This window comes from Ceratotherium simum, chromosome 39 (assembly GCF_057802395.1).
Source record: "Ceratotherium simum simum isolate JZ-2026a chromosome 39, ASM5780239v1, whole genome shotgun sequence".
In the NCBI taxonomy this organism is placed as follows: Eukaryota; Metazoa; Chordata; class Mammalia; order Perissodactyla; family Rhinocerotidae; genus Ceratotherium; species Ceratotherium simum.
Window position 1 is genome coordinate 7,188,183 of NC_141938.1, and position 16,483 is coordinate 7,204,665.

A 16,483-nucleotide genomic window follows, 5' to 3' on the forward strand; every position below is an offset into this window, starting at 1 on the left:
TGGAGAAACACAACCTTTTTTCTTCTTTTTTGCTGGGGAAGATTTGCCCTGAGCAAACATCCATCGCCAGTCTTCCTCTATTTTATATGTGGGCTGCCGCCACAGCATGACTGACAAGTGGTGCAGGTCCGTGCCTGGGATCCGGGCCCACAAACCCAGGCCACCGAAGCAGAGCATACTGAACTTAATCACTACACCGTGGGGCCTGGCCCGAAACACAACCTTTTACCATAATGACCTCTGTAGCTGTATTACTGCTTTTAACACTGTTGTCTGACATGAGGACCAGCTTGTTTTGAAGAGGTTGTTTTGCATCTGATGGGTCGCATTATGTCAGTTTGGATGCCAATGTTTGCCAGTACAAAGAGCAGCACAGAGCCTCGACTGCTGAAGGCACTACCCGTTGGTGATCAACAGACAACACAGATCCTTCACACCACTCAAGTTTATAGCTAAATAGCTATAAACTATTCAAGTTTTATAGCTTCAAGTATTATAGCTAAATAGCTGTTCATAACACAATATATCCCAGTTTTCAGAAATATATTTAGTTACTCTAAGAATGCGAGGGGGGGAGGAACACTGTCTTCTGTGCACTTCTCCACCAGCCTCAGCTTCTCTGCACACCAGTCAGTTGTTTCCCATGGCCTCCTTATATGGATACTTAGTGTTCTAGGCCATGCACCAACAGTGGCACCTGATTCCCTTTCCCAATCTACCCATCACTCATGGCTTGTCTGCATCCAGAGGGTTGCTTACTGCCTGCCCAGTGACTGCTGACTACCTCTGGTCCTGGCAACCTAGTGAACTGCTTCACCATCCAATGGGCTTCCATGATACTTTCTCCAACAAGGTCTGAAGTCCAGCCTTGAGGAGAGGGCACCCCTACAAGTTTGCTTTTCCTTAGGGACTCTACATCAAATCTAGGATGTTTTTTACAATTTTCCTTACATCTTTACGTTACAGTTCTCTCGTTTAAATCAAAGTGTGATTTCTGTCTCCTGATTTCATGCAGACTCACACACAATTGAGAAGAACAATGACCCCTGTGGACGAACGAGTAAGGAGGAGATTTAAGGATATGTTTAGTCGAGCTTTTATACCTGAGCAATGAGCTAAGCTCCTTGCCAATAGGAAAGACATTCACAGAATTCACGGGTCCTCACCAACTTTATCTTCAGAAACTTCATCAATTGTTTCACCATGGCACAGCTAGCTCATTGGGATACCAAGTGGCAAATAGAGAGGGTAACGTGGATATTACCAAGCGATATGGAGCCTTCAGTGCTTTCTGGCAACCTGCATTGTTGGGGGAGTCTTCTGGTCCTTTACCTGTAGAGCGATTCTAGCCCCCTAGATATGTCAGTGTCTATAAAATGTCAAACAGGAGGGGTCACTCTGGATGATCAGTCGGAATCAAAGGCCTCATCCAGGTAGGAGATGGAATCTTCAGGTGGACTAGAAAATGTTTATTAACATAAACATTTGCTAAGATTGATGATAACATAAGTGAATTACTGATTAATTCCTTGAATGAATTTCCTATTCATAAAATTAAAACATTCATACTTTCTCCTATTTTTTTAATAATTTTATTTACTTTTATTTTTTTTCCCCAAAGCACCAGTAGATAGTTGTATGTCATAGTTGCACATCCTTCCAGTTGCTGTATGTGGGACGTGGCCTCAGCATGGCCGGAGAGGCGGTGCGTTGGTGCGCGCTCGGGATCCGAACCCGGGCCGCCAGCAGCGGAGCATGCGCACTTAACGCTAAGCCACAGGGCCGGCCCTCTCCTATTTTCTCGATTCACATCCTTTGAACAGACATCACTTCTTTTTCCTGTTAGGTATGCATGGAAGATTAGAATCCTCCTGGAGCATTTTCCCCAAATAAAACGTCTCTACTGTCAAATCTGGGAGTAACCCTTGATGCACTCCCCTCTCTCACCCCAGAAATGAGATCAACCAAATATAGAACCCTTTCCCCATCTCCTACTCCCGTCCCTTCCAATATTGGTAACTCCTATGACTTTTCCATTCATGACTTAAATATTTATCAACTCTCCTACCTTCACCTACTAAAACATAAAGAGAGAGAAACTGATACTGTCTCTCCTTAGCTCCAGAACCCTCATCAATTTGTAATAATATATTTATGTTCTTGAAGAGATGTTTGCCTCCTCCAATAGTTTACAAGATTCCTAAGAACAGCCTTGAATTGAATTTTTTCACAGAGCACTAATTAAAGGTTCAGACGTTCATTAAGGGTATAACCTCCAGTAAACGAAAACATGAAGTTTCAAAATGCCTGGATTCTTTCACTTTTACCTTCTATAAAACTCTCAAGTCATTTCCTTTATTTTGTTTTCCATAACAAGCATCCACATCTAGGTTCCATGATCATGTTTTAAAACTTACTCATCATAAGATTCTATCCTGATTCCACATCTTCATGACCATGTTTCCTGAAGGCCATTTCCAAAGCAGGAGTTAGTGGGCTCTATTTAAGTTGTAAATGGATTCAAGTCTCTCTCCTGCTAAAACATTTCAGAAGTTTCTATGGCCTTAAAATATTGTCTAGAGGGCCGGCCCCGTGGCTTGGTGGTTAAGTGCGCGCGCTGATGCTGGCAGCCCGGGTTCGGATCCCAGGCGCGCACCGAGGCACCACTTCTCCGTCCATCCTGAGGCTGAGTCCCACATACAGCAACTAGAAGGATGTGCAGCTATGACATACGACTATCTACTGGGGCTTTGGGGGAAAAAATAAATAAATAAAATCTTAAAAAAAAAAAAAAAATATTGTCTAGAGCACCTCACACCCCTGGTACTGTCCCTGCTCTCCACTCTATTTCCCACCACTCTGTCTGTTCTGCTTCTGCCAACCCTCTTTCCTCAGGTTAAGAAATACACCAAGGTCTCAACTACGCTGGATTTTGCTCATCTAGTTCCCTTCACATGAAATGTTCTCACCCACTCTACAAATCCTCACAATAGCTCAATGACTTGACTAGGTCAATCCTACTCAGGCTTTGCTTCACAACTTAAAACTCAATCCCTCCCAATACATATTACCACCTCATGTTAAGCCAGTCTGGTGTCCATATCACTTGCCACTATTCATTTAAGATCTGTATTCTCAAACAGACGGGAAGCCCCATGGTGGCAGTACTATGTCCATTTTGATGGCCTCTGTTTCCCTGTCCCTGCACCGTTCCTAGCTTTAAATGAATTCAATAATCATTTGTGGATTCTCAGGCAACTGCCATTCCTCACAAAAACGTTACAGTACACTATGCACAAATAAAAGAAACAAAAAAATAGAATCACAACCTAAAAATCAAAGACGACTCAAACAAAATGCACACAATATAATACAAACCAAAACAGTATTTTTGCAAGATTTTTGTATTTTTACGCAGAATGACAGTGGATAGGATATTCTTTTTGAAAACAGCTTGAAAATTAAAATTTCTTATGTTTCTCCATAGTTTTTACACGTTTTTAAAAAGTTGATTCAGAAACTACAAATGGCACAAGACCTAAAGAAGGAAATTTACAATATCCAGCCAAAGTAGATGTACATTTGCCTTTCACTAGAAAACCAACATGAGAAACTTACACTGAAAATACACCCCCACAAATGTAAAACAACACATACAGAAGTTTATTCACTGTAGGTGATTAACAGATGCTAAGACAATTGTTAGAAAGCTGGCTGGGAACAACATATTCTGAGTATCAAAATATCACCCCACATGTGACCTGTTATTCACCAGGAAAAGTCTACCTTTAAAACAGAGCGCTTTGGTCATCACTATCTTAAGCAAGTAATCAAAGGTGGCATGAGTAACTGAGAGATGGCATAAATTTCTGTCTTTCCCTATGTAATGCAATTTCATGTACACATCACCTACAACATCTTTGGAAGTCTCCACACCAGGAGTTGGTACACTTTGGTCACAGGTCTGTTTGTGTAAATAAAGCTTTGTTGGGACACGGCTATGCCCATTTGTTTACTTAGGTCTATGGCTGCTTGTCCACTACGAAAGCAGAGCTGAGTAATTCTGCCACCTTATGGCCTGCAAAGCATCAAGTACTCACTATCTGGTCCCTTGCAGACCAAAAGTTTGCCAACGTCTGCTCTGGACCCAATTACCAGTTGGCAGGAAAGACAAAATATGCAGGAAACATTTAAGCACACTGTGAAAATAAAATCAGAAACGTCAAAATATATGACTTTTCAAAAGAACACTTGTGCCTTTTGTAAAAGTCACTATAATGGGACAAACAATATCAACTGATCTATCATAAAAAAGAATAAAAGAGATAAAAAATTGCCATATATAAATCTTGATAGTGTCCTAGATACAAAAACATTTTTTGGAACAAAGTGGAGTAGTTTAGTTTTTACAGAGAGTAGATACGAGATGACATCATTATCTCTAATTTTTTGGTGTGGAATAATAGTATTGTGCTTTTAGTAGGATCATGTCTTTGTCTCTGGGAGAAGTATTTAAAGGCAAGTATCATGAATGTAACTTATTGTTAACTTACTCTCAAATAGTTCACCATAAAATGTATTTATCTATGGAGAGAGTAAACATGCAAAATGCTACAAATGGGTGAATCTACTATAAAAAACAGTCATTCTACTGGGTATTCACATTTTCTGTAGGTTTTAAGATTTTATGAAAGAAAAATATAGGGAAAAAAACAGTGCAAATTCCTGTTAATGGAAAACTGAATTATTCTAGAACTAGTGTCACCAAGCCTCCACCTGTTTCTCCTGGAGGCCCGTTTTGAAGTCCTGTGGGGATATACGGGCCTAGAAGTTCAGATGATGAGACAGCTGAGTCTCGCTGCTTTTTTTTTTTTTTAGAAGACTTCCGGTCTACATACGTTTATATTTATACACAAAAATACGTACACCCCTGACAGCTGTGAAATGTGAAACAACGGAGTCCCTTACGTCTAAGGGCTTTAAAATGGCGCTGGGGAGCCATTAAGGAAACGGGGGTCACGCGAGTCCCCGTGGAGCAGAACAGGAACTCTGAACTGAGGACCCTGGAGAAACCTGCAGCCCCTCCCAGTGACGGACTTCTGCCTCCCACCAGCTGCCTCAGCGATGAACTACGTTTAGCCAAGAGGAGCTTCCCGCCGCCAACGCCAATTAACATTCTGTGTAACGCAAACGCCCTTCTTTAAAAGCCCCTTTTCCTCCCTAGCGGACACTATGGGGGTTTCTACCTGAATCTCTGCTCCCGGAATTGCAGTCCCACGAGCCCCAAACAAACGCCTCTCTGCCTCTCATACTGGCCCTTTACTTTTCTCCACTTCATTTCGCACCTGAGAAACTATCTTCCCTTTCACCTTTACGTAACGTTCAAAAATAAAGAACAAGCAAAGACAAAGGCAGATTCTCAGACGACACATTCGTTCGCACAGGAAAAGCAGAAGAGGCCCCTGAGCCAACTTTCCCCCGGACTCACGGGAACACGACGGGGTCGCCAGGGCCGTGAGAACCGGAGCGCGCGGGGCCTGAGCAACGCGACTCGAGCAGCGGAAATTCTTCTTCTGGAGAAAAGTCCCGAGGTTACTTCGGAGGCTTCTGAACAGGGGAGCCCAGGGGATGAAAACCCCCGCACACGCGCCCTTCCCGCCCCGGCTCCGCGCGGGGACAACGGCCGGGCGGACGCGAGCGGAGGGGCCCGGCCTCTCTAAGGAGGCCCCTCGGGGTCCCGGCCACACCTGTCCTTTAGCGCCCTCCTGCCTCCCAGAGCGCTCCCTGCACTCGGGCATCACCAAAGACGGAGAAACCGCCAGAGGACCGACGCAACCGCCGCATGAAGCGCGGAGCCACCGGACAAACAGACCGCGAGAACTGGTGACGCCACTTCCGCTTCCTGCTTCGAGCCTTAAAGGCGGGGCTCCAGGACCCCGGCTGCCAATCACGTCCATCCATTTTAGAGAGAGAAATTGCAGTTCTCCCCGCGTAGAGGCGGGTGGCCCTGGGGCCGGCTAGTTGTGGGTGCTGACGGCCGAAATAGGCCCCGCGGGCCAGGTAGAGGATGGAAGCCGGCCTGTGGGATGAGGGCGGCGCCCAACCGCGGGTGTGCGGTTGGGGGCAAGACCTGGCCCAGCCCAGGGTTTATTGGTCCGAAGGGAGAGGGGCGGGGGCTTAGGCCACTGGGTGCTCGTCAAAAGCTTCTCGGCCCGCCTGTCCTCGCCTTCCTAGAGCCCTTTGCATGCTTCTTCTGTAATATGCCAGCCACGCCATGAGATGGCCTATCTCCTCCTTTCGATCAATGCCGTATTTAACCTTTATTTCCCCTTATTTGCTTTTATTTATATTGGACACCACGCTAAACGCTGATCATTGAAGGTTTCAGTGTAACCACATTTTCTGCAACTTTTAAGTTTTTTAAATTAAATATGTATTTCTTTTTTCATTTTCCGATCTTACCATAAGGTCCAGAGCTACCCAAACTGAATTTTGAAATACCACTGATACCAGGCATTCTAAACTCAGGAATGGTTCTAATTGTTCTCCAGGAATCAAGTTAGCGGTGGGTTTCAGTGGGTGGCCTTTGTGGAGTTAATAAAGGTCATTTAAATCCTGATTTATGAGCACATTTTACCAAGAATTGTTCGGGTGCATTATTAAATGTGTTTTATGTACCTATTGAATCGATGACTATTTTGCTACAGCAATGTTTCATCTGTTGTTTATGTTGGGGAAGAAGGAGAATCCCCCTCCACCCTTTTCCTTAAGGTTCTTCTGGCTGGCCAAATAATTAAAAAGACAGGTTAGCAGGAGAAAATAATACCAAGTTTAATAACATGTATACATAGGAGAAACCAGGGAAACTGAGTTTCTCAACATAATCCAGAGATTCTCCTCTTAAATACCATCTTGAGCTAAAGACAAAGGAGGATGTTGGCAGTGGGTGGTGTTTTGGGATTTCAGAGGGGAAGAAGACAATTTACATGAAGAGGGAAATGTAAATGTTTGTCTGACAGTGCTTTGCAGGGCCACCTATAGAAAATGTGGCTGGAGAGACAGGAATTATAGTAATCAAATTTACAAATGTAAATATTTGGTAAACAGAACTTTGTTAAGAATGGGCTTAGCGAGGACCCTGCCAGTCTGTCTACACCCAGAGTTAAATTCCTTTAGGCAGTTTGGGGGAGGTCAAATCTGTCAGAGAAAATAATCAAGGTAAAGAGATATATTTCAGGGTGGCCAATTTTGATCTCCCACACTTACAAAGTATTTAACATTTATGTAGCCAAGAAAGCATTTTTTTAAAAATAATTTCTCAGTTTCTGGCCTGGCCTTAAAAATTTACTTTGAACTCTAGATTACAGACAGATTTCCTAATTTTCTTCTACAATTGTTTATCTATCTATCTATCTATCTATCTATCTATCTATCTATCTATCTATCTTGTGAGGAAGATCAGCCCTGAACTAACATCTGTCAATCCTCCTCTTTTTGCTGAGGAAGACTGGCCCTGAGCTAACATCCATGCCCATCTTCCTCCAGTTTATGTGGGACACCGCCACAGCATGGGTTGACAAGTGGTGCATTGGTACGTGCCTGGGATCCGAACCCGGGCCGCCAGCAGCGGAGCACGCGCACTTAACCACTACGCCACTGGGCTGGCCCCTAAAATTTTTTATTTTTAATCACATTTTAATCTTGGATCCTCACACAGTGTATTCTGGCATGTAGTGTGGGACACTGGATGCAATTAATTTTCCTCCAGTAAGATGATCGGTTATTGTAGTATCATTTATTGATAAACTATCCTAACCTACTGATTTCAAATTCCACCTTAATTAAACAGTATATTCCTATATATACCGGTATCAGTTTCTAGACTCTTCTGTGCCAGTAATATTTACTTATGCCTATAGCACACTCTTTCGGTTATGATAGTTTTATATTAACTTTTCATATTTAGTGGTAAAAATGTCATTGTAACTAATGTTTGTAGCATCTTAATGCTCTAGGTGCTTCAAAGATATTAAATGTTCTATGCTGCTGATGATTTTGCTACTCTCATTATTTTCTCTTTGGTTCATGTTTTGGAACAGCTATATTGCAAAATAATTCACCACGCCATACACTTTCTCCATTTAAAAAGATACCACTCAGGGGCTGGCCCCATGCCATATTGGTTAAATGCTCATGCTCCGTTGTTGGCGGCCCGGGTTCGGATCCCGGGCGCACACCGATACACCTCTTGTCAGGCCATGCTGTGGCGGCATCCCACATAAAGTGGAGGAAGACAGGCACAGATGTTAGCCCAGGGCCAGTCTTCCTCAGCAAAAAGAGGAGATGTTAGCCCAGGGCCAGTCTTCCTCAGCAAAAAGAGGAGGATTGACATGGATGTCAGCTCAGGGCTGATTTTCCTCACCAAAAAAAAAAAACAAAAAAAACCAAAAGGATACCACTCAATGTTTTTTAGTATGTTCAAAGAGTTATGCAACCATCACAATTTTATAACCTTTTCATTACTCCAAAAGCACGCTTTGGTTGTCATAACACCATTTTCTTATTCCCTTAAGATCTAAGCTGCCATGAGTCTACTTTCTGTCTGTATATATTTGCATTTTCTAGACATTTCATGTAAATGAAACCATACACACTTTTGTCAATGGTTTCTTTTCGCTTACTATGCTTTTCAAGGTTCATATATTGTAGCATATATCATTCCTTTTTATTGCTGAATGATATTCCCGTGTATGGATATAATGCATTTTATTTATCTCTTCATCAGTTGATGGGCATTTGGGTTGTTTCCACTTTGGGGATACTATGAGTAATGCTGCTATGAAAATTCATGTGTATCTTTTTCTGCAGACATATTTTCATTTCTCTTGGGTCTCCTATCAGAGTTCTCCAGAGAAAAAGAACATATGGCCCTGGACCATACTGTAACATCAGAAAGATCATTTATACATATAAAAATGTTATATAATGAAATTTATAAAAATCTATATATCTAATGAAATTTACTATGGAAATGACTCATGACGTTGACTGTGGAGGCAAGTCCCATGATCTGTTTGCAGTTGCAGACAGGATGCAAGACAAAACTTGCCCAGGGATTGTCTCATCTACAGCTCATTACTCAAAGGTTGCACCTGCTATCATACAGGCTTTAAGGATTAAAGAAATCCTTCATCAAGTCCCCTTTATTTACTGTTTCATAGCATAAACTCCGCCACATGAGAGAGACAGAGAGAGAACAAGACAGCAAGAGAATATGGAGTGCCAGGTCTCTGCAGCTGATGTGAAAGTCCTAAAGAGTCATGTGGAAAAACTAATAAAAAATGAAATCTTATAAAAGTTTTCTGAGTAAAAGATTTTTTTTTGCTGATAAGCATGCAACTAAAAAAATCACAAAAGGTGACCAAAAAAACCTGGAGAGCAGGAAACCCTGTGGTGCAGTTCAAAGACCTGAAACCCAGAGAGACATTGCATAGATTCCAGTTCAGGTCTCAAGGCCTGAGAGCCAGGAGCACAAAAAGCAAGGGAACATTATCCCAGCTCAAGAGGGAGGCAGAGAGAGAGAATTCAACTTGGCTCCACCTTTTTCTCCTACTCAAACCCTAAATCAGATTGGATGATGCCCACCCATACTGGAGAAGACAATCTGCTTTACTCAGTCTACTGCTTCAAATGCTAATCTCCTTCCAAAACACCCTCATGGTCATACACAGAAATCATATATTACCAGATATCAAGACTTCCTGTGATGCAGTCAAGCTGACACATAAAACTAATTATCACAGGTATATACCTATAAGTAGAACTGCTGGGACATATAGCAACTATATGTTTAACATTTAGAACTACCAGACTATTTCCCCAAGTGGCTGGATCAATTACAATCCTACCACCAATGTATGAGGGTTCCAATTTCTCCACATCCTTGCTAACGCTTGTTATTGTCCGTCTTTTACATTTTAACCCTCCAGTGATGTGAACTGATATCTCATTGTAAATATGATTTGCTTTTCTCTAATGATTAGTGATGTTAAGCATCTTTTCATGTGCTTGTGACCATTTCTATGTTTTCTATGGAGAAATGTCTGTTTAAATCCTTTGTTCATTTTAAAATTACATCCTCATTTTATTGTTGAGTTGTAAGAGTTCTTTATATAATCTGTACATATTCCTTCTCACATACATGATCACATATATGAGTTGCAAATATTTTCTTCCATTCCATGACTCTATCCACTTTACTGAGAGTGTCTTTTGTATTACAAAAGTATTTAATGTTAATAAGTGTCCTTTGAAGTACAAAAGTTCTTAATTTTGATAAAGTACAATTTATCTATTGTTTCTTTGGTTGCAAGGTACTTTAGATATCAGATCTAAGAAGCCACTGCCAAACTCAATGTCATGAAGATTTTCACCTATTTTTTATTTGGCACTTTTACAGTTTTTGGTCTTACATTTAGGTCTTTGATCTATTTTGAATTAATTTTTGTAAACAGTGTAAGGTTAAGGGCCCAACAATATTCTTTTGAAGGTGGATATCCAGTTGTCTCAGTACCATATGAGGACAAGATTATTTTCTTTCTCCATTGAATTCTCCCAGCACCCTTCTCAGAAATCAATTGTGAATATATGTCAGAACTTATTTCTGGACTCTCAATTCATTCCATTAATCTATATGTCTGTCCATAAGCCAGTAAACACTGTTTTGATTACTGTACATTTCTGGTAAGTTTAAATCAGCTGACAAGTTCAAGTCAAAGAAAGAAAAAAACTGAGGCAAATGGGAAACATAAAATGACTAAATGAAATCCAAACTTAATACAGTTACATCACTTATAAATGGACTAAATGCTTTTATAAATGGTAAGGATTATTAGTGTGGATGCCATAAATATCAAGATTAATGCAATGTAAGAATTTGAGTTGAATCCTAGACTACATGAAGGACATGCATGAGAAAAGGTGAAATTTGAGTGATTAGTTAATAGTATTTTATCAATGTTAATTTCTTGGCTTCAATAATTGTACTATGGTCACCTAAGATGTTAACCCTACAGGTAGCTCAGTGAAGGATATACATGAACACACTGTCCTATTTTCATGACCTCTCTGGATGCCCAATTTTATTTCAGCATGCAACATTTACTAAAATCCAGATTTTAAAAGTTTCACCTCTATGATGTTTATAAAGAGACATCTAAAAACTGTTACAGTAAGATTGAGAAATAAAGGAAAACAATATGATATAGCTACATAAAAATCTGACAAAATAGATTTTACTGGAATGCACATTCTTACACATAAAAAGTTACAGATAATTTTTGAAAGGTTCAAATCACCAAAGAAGTACAACAATTTTAAAATGGTATACACCTAACAACACAGCCTTCAAAATACAGCAAACAAAAATGGACCAAATGATAGGAGAATTACCAAAGCCACCATTAGAGTGGAATATTTTAATATACCACTCTCTGGACTAGATAGTGCAGAGGAACAAACATTCAATAGCCACCAAAGACTTGAACAAAACAATGAACAAGGTGGACCCACAGACACGTATAGCACTGCTGACTGCAAGGATAAAATACATGTTCTTTTCTAGCTTAGATGGGACACTTATGAAAATTGAGCACAAACAGGCGCAGGAAGCATATCTCAAGCATTTCCAAAGATTAATAAAATTCCCTAAACACAATGCAATTCAGTTAGCAATCAATAACAAAAACACAATAAAAACACCATATGCTGGAAATTTAGAAACAAATTTTGTAAAACGCCACCTGTCAAAGCACGAACTGTGGTAGAAATTAGATATTTCTAACTGAAAATTTAAAGAAAAAACTACTTAACCAAACTTTCTGAGAGATTCAGCTAAAGCAATATAAAGATAATCAAAGCCTAAAATGATTGCGTAATAGGAAAGAAGAAAGTCTGAAAAATAATGAGCTGTGCATTTTATTTTAGAGGTAGAAAAAGAATAACAAAGTACAGTCATGCATTTCTTAACGATGGGGATACATTCTGAGACATGCATCATTAGGTGATCTTTGTATTTGTGTGAACATTACAGAGTCTACTTACACAAACCTAGATGGTATCACCTACTACACAGCTAGGCTATATGGTACTAATCCTATGGGACCACCTGCATATATGTGTGGCCACATATGTCATATATGTGCTTTGCCATCAACCAAAATGCCATTATGTGGTGCATCACAGGAAACACAACTAAACTAGAATGAAAGTAAAAATAAAGATAAGAATAGAAATTAACAAAATAGAACATTCAATGGATTGAAGTGTGTGCCCCCAAGATTCATCTCATCTCTGGAAGCCCTAATCCCCAAGCTGATGGTTTCTGGAGATGGAGCCTTGAGAGGTAATAAGGTTTAGAGGAGGTCATGATGGTGAGACCTCCAAGAGGGTATTAGTGCCCTGATAAGAAGAAACACTATAGCCGAATTCACTGGGTTCATCTCTTGGTGTGTGCAGAGCAGGAAAGCACAACCAAGGCAGAAGTAGGTGAAGAAAAGTTTTATTGCTGGTCCAAGCAATGGAGAACAGCGGGGATAGCTCCCAAAGCAGTGTCTCTCTGGGCCAGCGCCATGGCTTAGCGGTTAAGTGCGCACGCTCTGCTGCTGGCAGCCCGGGTTTGGATCCCGGCGCACACCGACGCACCGCTTCTCCGGCCATGCTGAGGCTGCATACAGAACTAGACAGATGTGTAGCTATGACATACAACTATCTACTGGGGCTTTGGGGGAAAAATAAATAAATAAATAAAATTATTAAAAAAAAAAAAAAAAAAAGCAGTGTCTCTCCGAGCACACTGCTGCTGGAGGGCTGAGACACAAGGGAGTAGAAGATACCAGGTTTATTGGTAACAACTGTGTTAACAACCGTTTTCATTTAAGGTGCGTGTGCATAGCATGCATACATGTTATTACATACATTGCATGATCTAAAAAATGGCTATTTGGACCCTCCCAGAGGAGGAGAATTTAGGATGCAAATGAGTTAAGGTAACTTCAGGATGATGTGCTGCACCCATTCATGGGGGTCTTGCTGCAAATGAGTGAGTTTCTCTGCAAGATAGCAACATCTGCAAAATGGGGACAGCAACTTCTGCAAAACAGAACACTTCTTGTCAGAAAAACATTTCAGAGACCATGTTAGTTGTTCATCAGATTTTTGGTAACCCTTTCTTTGCCTGGTTCCCTGGTCCCAACACCAGAGAGCTTGATGGCTTTCTCTCTGTCATGTGAAGACAGAGAGAAGGCAGTCATCTACAACCCAGAAGAGAGCTCTCTCTAGGAACCTACCTTGCTGGCATCAGCTATTGGAACTCACCCTCCAGAAAATGAATTTCTATTGTTTAAGCCATTTGGTCTATGATATTTTGTTATGCCACCTGAGCCTAGCAACATAGAACACGAACCAGATATACAGTAGGTTAACCAAACCAATTTTCTTTGGAATGAATTAACAAAACTGAATAAATCTGGGCAAGATTAAAATAAGAAAAATGAAGAGTCACAAGGAAATGATAGTAGGAATGAAAAGGGGGATACAAAGGTATATAATTACAAAAGCCACAAATACTAAAAACATAAGAAACTATAAATTGGAAAATAGAAAATTTCCTGTAAAACATAACTTGCCCAATTGACTTGTGATAAATTGGAAAACTTAGCAGTCCAACAAGCATAAAAGTAATGTAATCCTTGCTTTTAAATTATTTCAAAATATGGGCCGGCGCTGTGCCTTAGCGGTTAAGTGCGCGCGCTCCGCTACTGGCGGCCCGGGTTCGGATCCCGGGCGTGCACCGATGCAGCGCTTGTCTGGCCATGCTGAGGCCGCGTCCCACATACAGCAACTAGAAGGATGTGCACCTATGACATACAACTATCTACTGGGGCTTTGTGGGAAAAATAAATAAATAAAATTATAATAAATAAATAAGTAAATAAATAATTTCAAAATATGAAAACAAAACTAGTAACAATGGCAACAACTAATCCAGATTCAGATGATTTTGCTAGTGAATTTTGACTTATATAAGAGCAACAATTCTCATATAGAAATTGTTTAGGAGTTTAGAAAAGGAGGAGATACTCCTATCTTTATACAAAAACCAGGCAAGAATAGAGTAAGAAAAGAATGTGACAGGCCAACATTCTTCAGAAATACTTGTAAAAATCTTCTGTGACATATCAGCACACAGAATATATTCAGGTATAAAAGATAATCTATTATGTCTAAGTTCAGTTTTCCTGGCATTACAAGGTTGCTATAACATTGGATTTCTAGTTAACTCGCCATATTTATATTTTTAATCCATTTAATCTATATTTTCACTCACATATTAGGTATTTATCATAGGGAGACAGTTCTAGAAACTTGAGTGAGAACAGCAAACAAATATGATCATCTCAGAGGAATCAGGGGAAAGCATTTAATAAATTAAGAAGGCATTTATGAGAAAGCAAATTCTCAAACTATGAAAAGTAGGATAAAGCATTAACCTTGTAAAATCTACAACCAATACAGTGAATGGTAAAGATGGAAAGCATAGCCCACTAGCGTTTGGAAGAAGATAAGGACACTCCGTTTACTAACTCTAGTCATGACTGTATGGGAGGTCTTGTTTGGTCAGTAAAGCAAGAAAACACATGAATAATTTAAGGAATGAAATGGAAAAATAAAATTACCATTAATTACAGAAGATATGATTGCCTATGCAGAAAATTCAAAAAAATATTTTAAAAGTTAATATTTAAGAAAGTTGAACAAGGCTGCTAGATAAAATTCAATATACAAAGATCAACTGCATTTTATATATCAACAATCAGAGAAATTAAATTTAAAAATATACATTTTAACAAGAACATTACAAAATGCTTAACAATAATCTAATCAAAATACACAGAGTCTTTTTTGGAGAAAATGGTAAGATCTCGATCTCCTTCGAGGAAAACTTAAATAAAGGGGGAGAAACACTGTTCGTGGATTGGAGGGTTCAATACAGAAAACAAACCATTCCCCTTAAAATGCTTTATTTAGAGTTTCAGCAAATGTCTAATAAAAAGTAGACTTACTATTATTAGAGGAGCCTCACAAGCTGATACAAAATATATACAGATCTCCCCACAACTTACTGATCACAAAAGAAAAATGGGAACTGCACAGTGCAAACACCGGACATTTGCACCACTTTACACCAGGTGATCAAAATTAACATCACCCATGATGGGAAAAATGAAATCACAGGCCTTTCTGTAGTGACACCCTGAAATGTACATCTCTCTTTTGGTATTCAACCCAAAATTCAAAACCTGAATCTACTTGTGAGGAAACTTCAAAGAAATCCTAAGTGGCAAATGCTCTTGGAAATAGCTGTATTCTTAAAAATTATCCACAACATAAAAGACAAACACAGGTAAAGGAAATGCCTGAAACTGATTAAAGAAACAGGACCACTAAAAACAGTACATGACCATGGACTAAAGGGGACACTTTACAACAAAGGACATGGGACGGCTGATGAAATAGGAATGTAGACTACAGATCAGATAATACTCCTGTTCTTGGGAAACACACACTGAAAATATTAAGTGGTAAAAAGGCATGATGTATGCAACTTTCCCTTAAATGATTCAGGAAAAAAAATCACAGACACTGAGAGAGGGAGAGAGAGAATGAATCACAAATAAAATGCAGAAAAATGTTAAAAGTTAGGGAACCTGGGTCGAGCTATACTGGAGTTCTTTATACTAGTCTACCAACTTTTTCTCTATGTCTGAATAAATGTCAAAATTTTAAAAAGAAGCCGAGAATAGAAAAGACACACCTAAAGAAGAACAATGGCATAGGAAGTAGCTCTATCAGACATTAAGAAATACGGTAGAGTTAATATAATACAAGTGGCATTGGGGCACAGATTAGACCAAATGACCAAAGGCACAGAATATCAAGCCCTGAAACATTCAAAACAATGTGAAATTTTTCAGTGGCTGATCCGACACTGCAGATCAGCAGGGAAAGTTGAGCTTCTCAATGTATGATCTTGTGAAAATTTTATGTCCATTGGAAGATAATTTAAATTAGACATATATTGATACCATATACAAGAAACAACCCTGATGGATTAATGACATACATTTGTGACCAAAGCTATAAAAATTTGGTAAGGCAAAGCAGTAGAACATATTTATAATGTCAGAGTAAAAAAAATTTTCTAAAACAACATAAAGGAAAGGTTGAATAAATATGCCTGTGCTCAAATTAAGAAATCCTTTTCCTTAAGAAAATATAAAACAGAAAACAGAAAGTAGAAACTACTGCAGTTGTGTAACTCAGAAATGATGAGTTTCACACTGTCTAAAAAAAGCCTTAAAAGTTATTTTTAGGGGCTAGCCCCGTGGCTTAGCGGTTAAGTGCGCGTGCTCCACTGCTGGTG

The 16,483-nt window shown here is 39.7% G+C and overlaps 2 protein-coding genes across 2 annotated transcripts in view; both read right to left on the reverse strand.

Annotated features, from left to right (window-relative positions):
- Nucleotides 1-5,955, reverse strand: part of LOC101399961 (uncharacterized) — a 29,854-nt gene extending 23,899 nt beyond the window's left edge. Inside the window, 1 exon segment of the mRNA XM_087425528.1 lies at nucleotides 5,489-5,955. Within this exon segment, the coding sequence (XP_087281654.1) occupies nucleotides 5,489-5,798 (310 nt within the window). The 5' untranslated portion in view covers nucleotides 5,799-5,955.
- A 5,323-nt stretch (nucleotides 5,956-11,278) lies between these two features.
- Nucleotides 11,279-16,483, reverse strand: part of LOC147912140 (zinc finger protein 426-like) — a 33,925-nt gene continuing 28,720 nt past the window's right edge. The window contains 1 exon segment of the mRNA XM_087425529.1: nucleotides 11,279-13,149. Coding sequence (XP_087281655.1) covers nucleotides 13,076-13,149 — 74 coding nt within the window. The 3' untranslated portion in view covers nucleotides 11,279-13,075.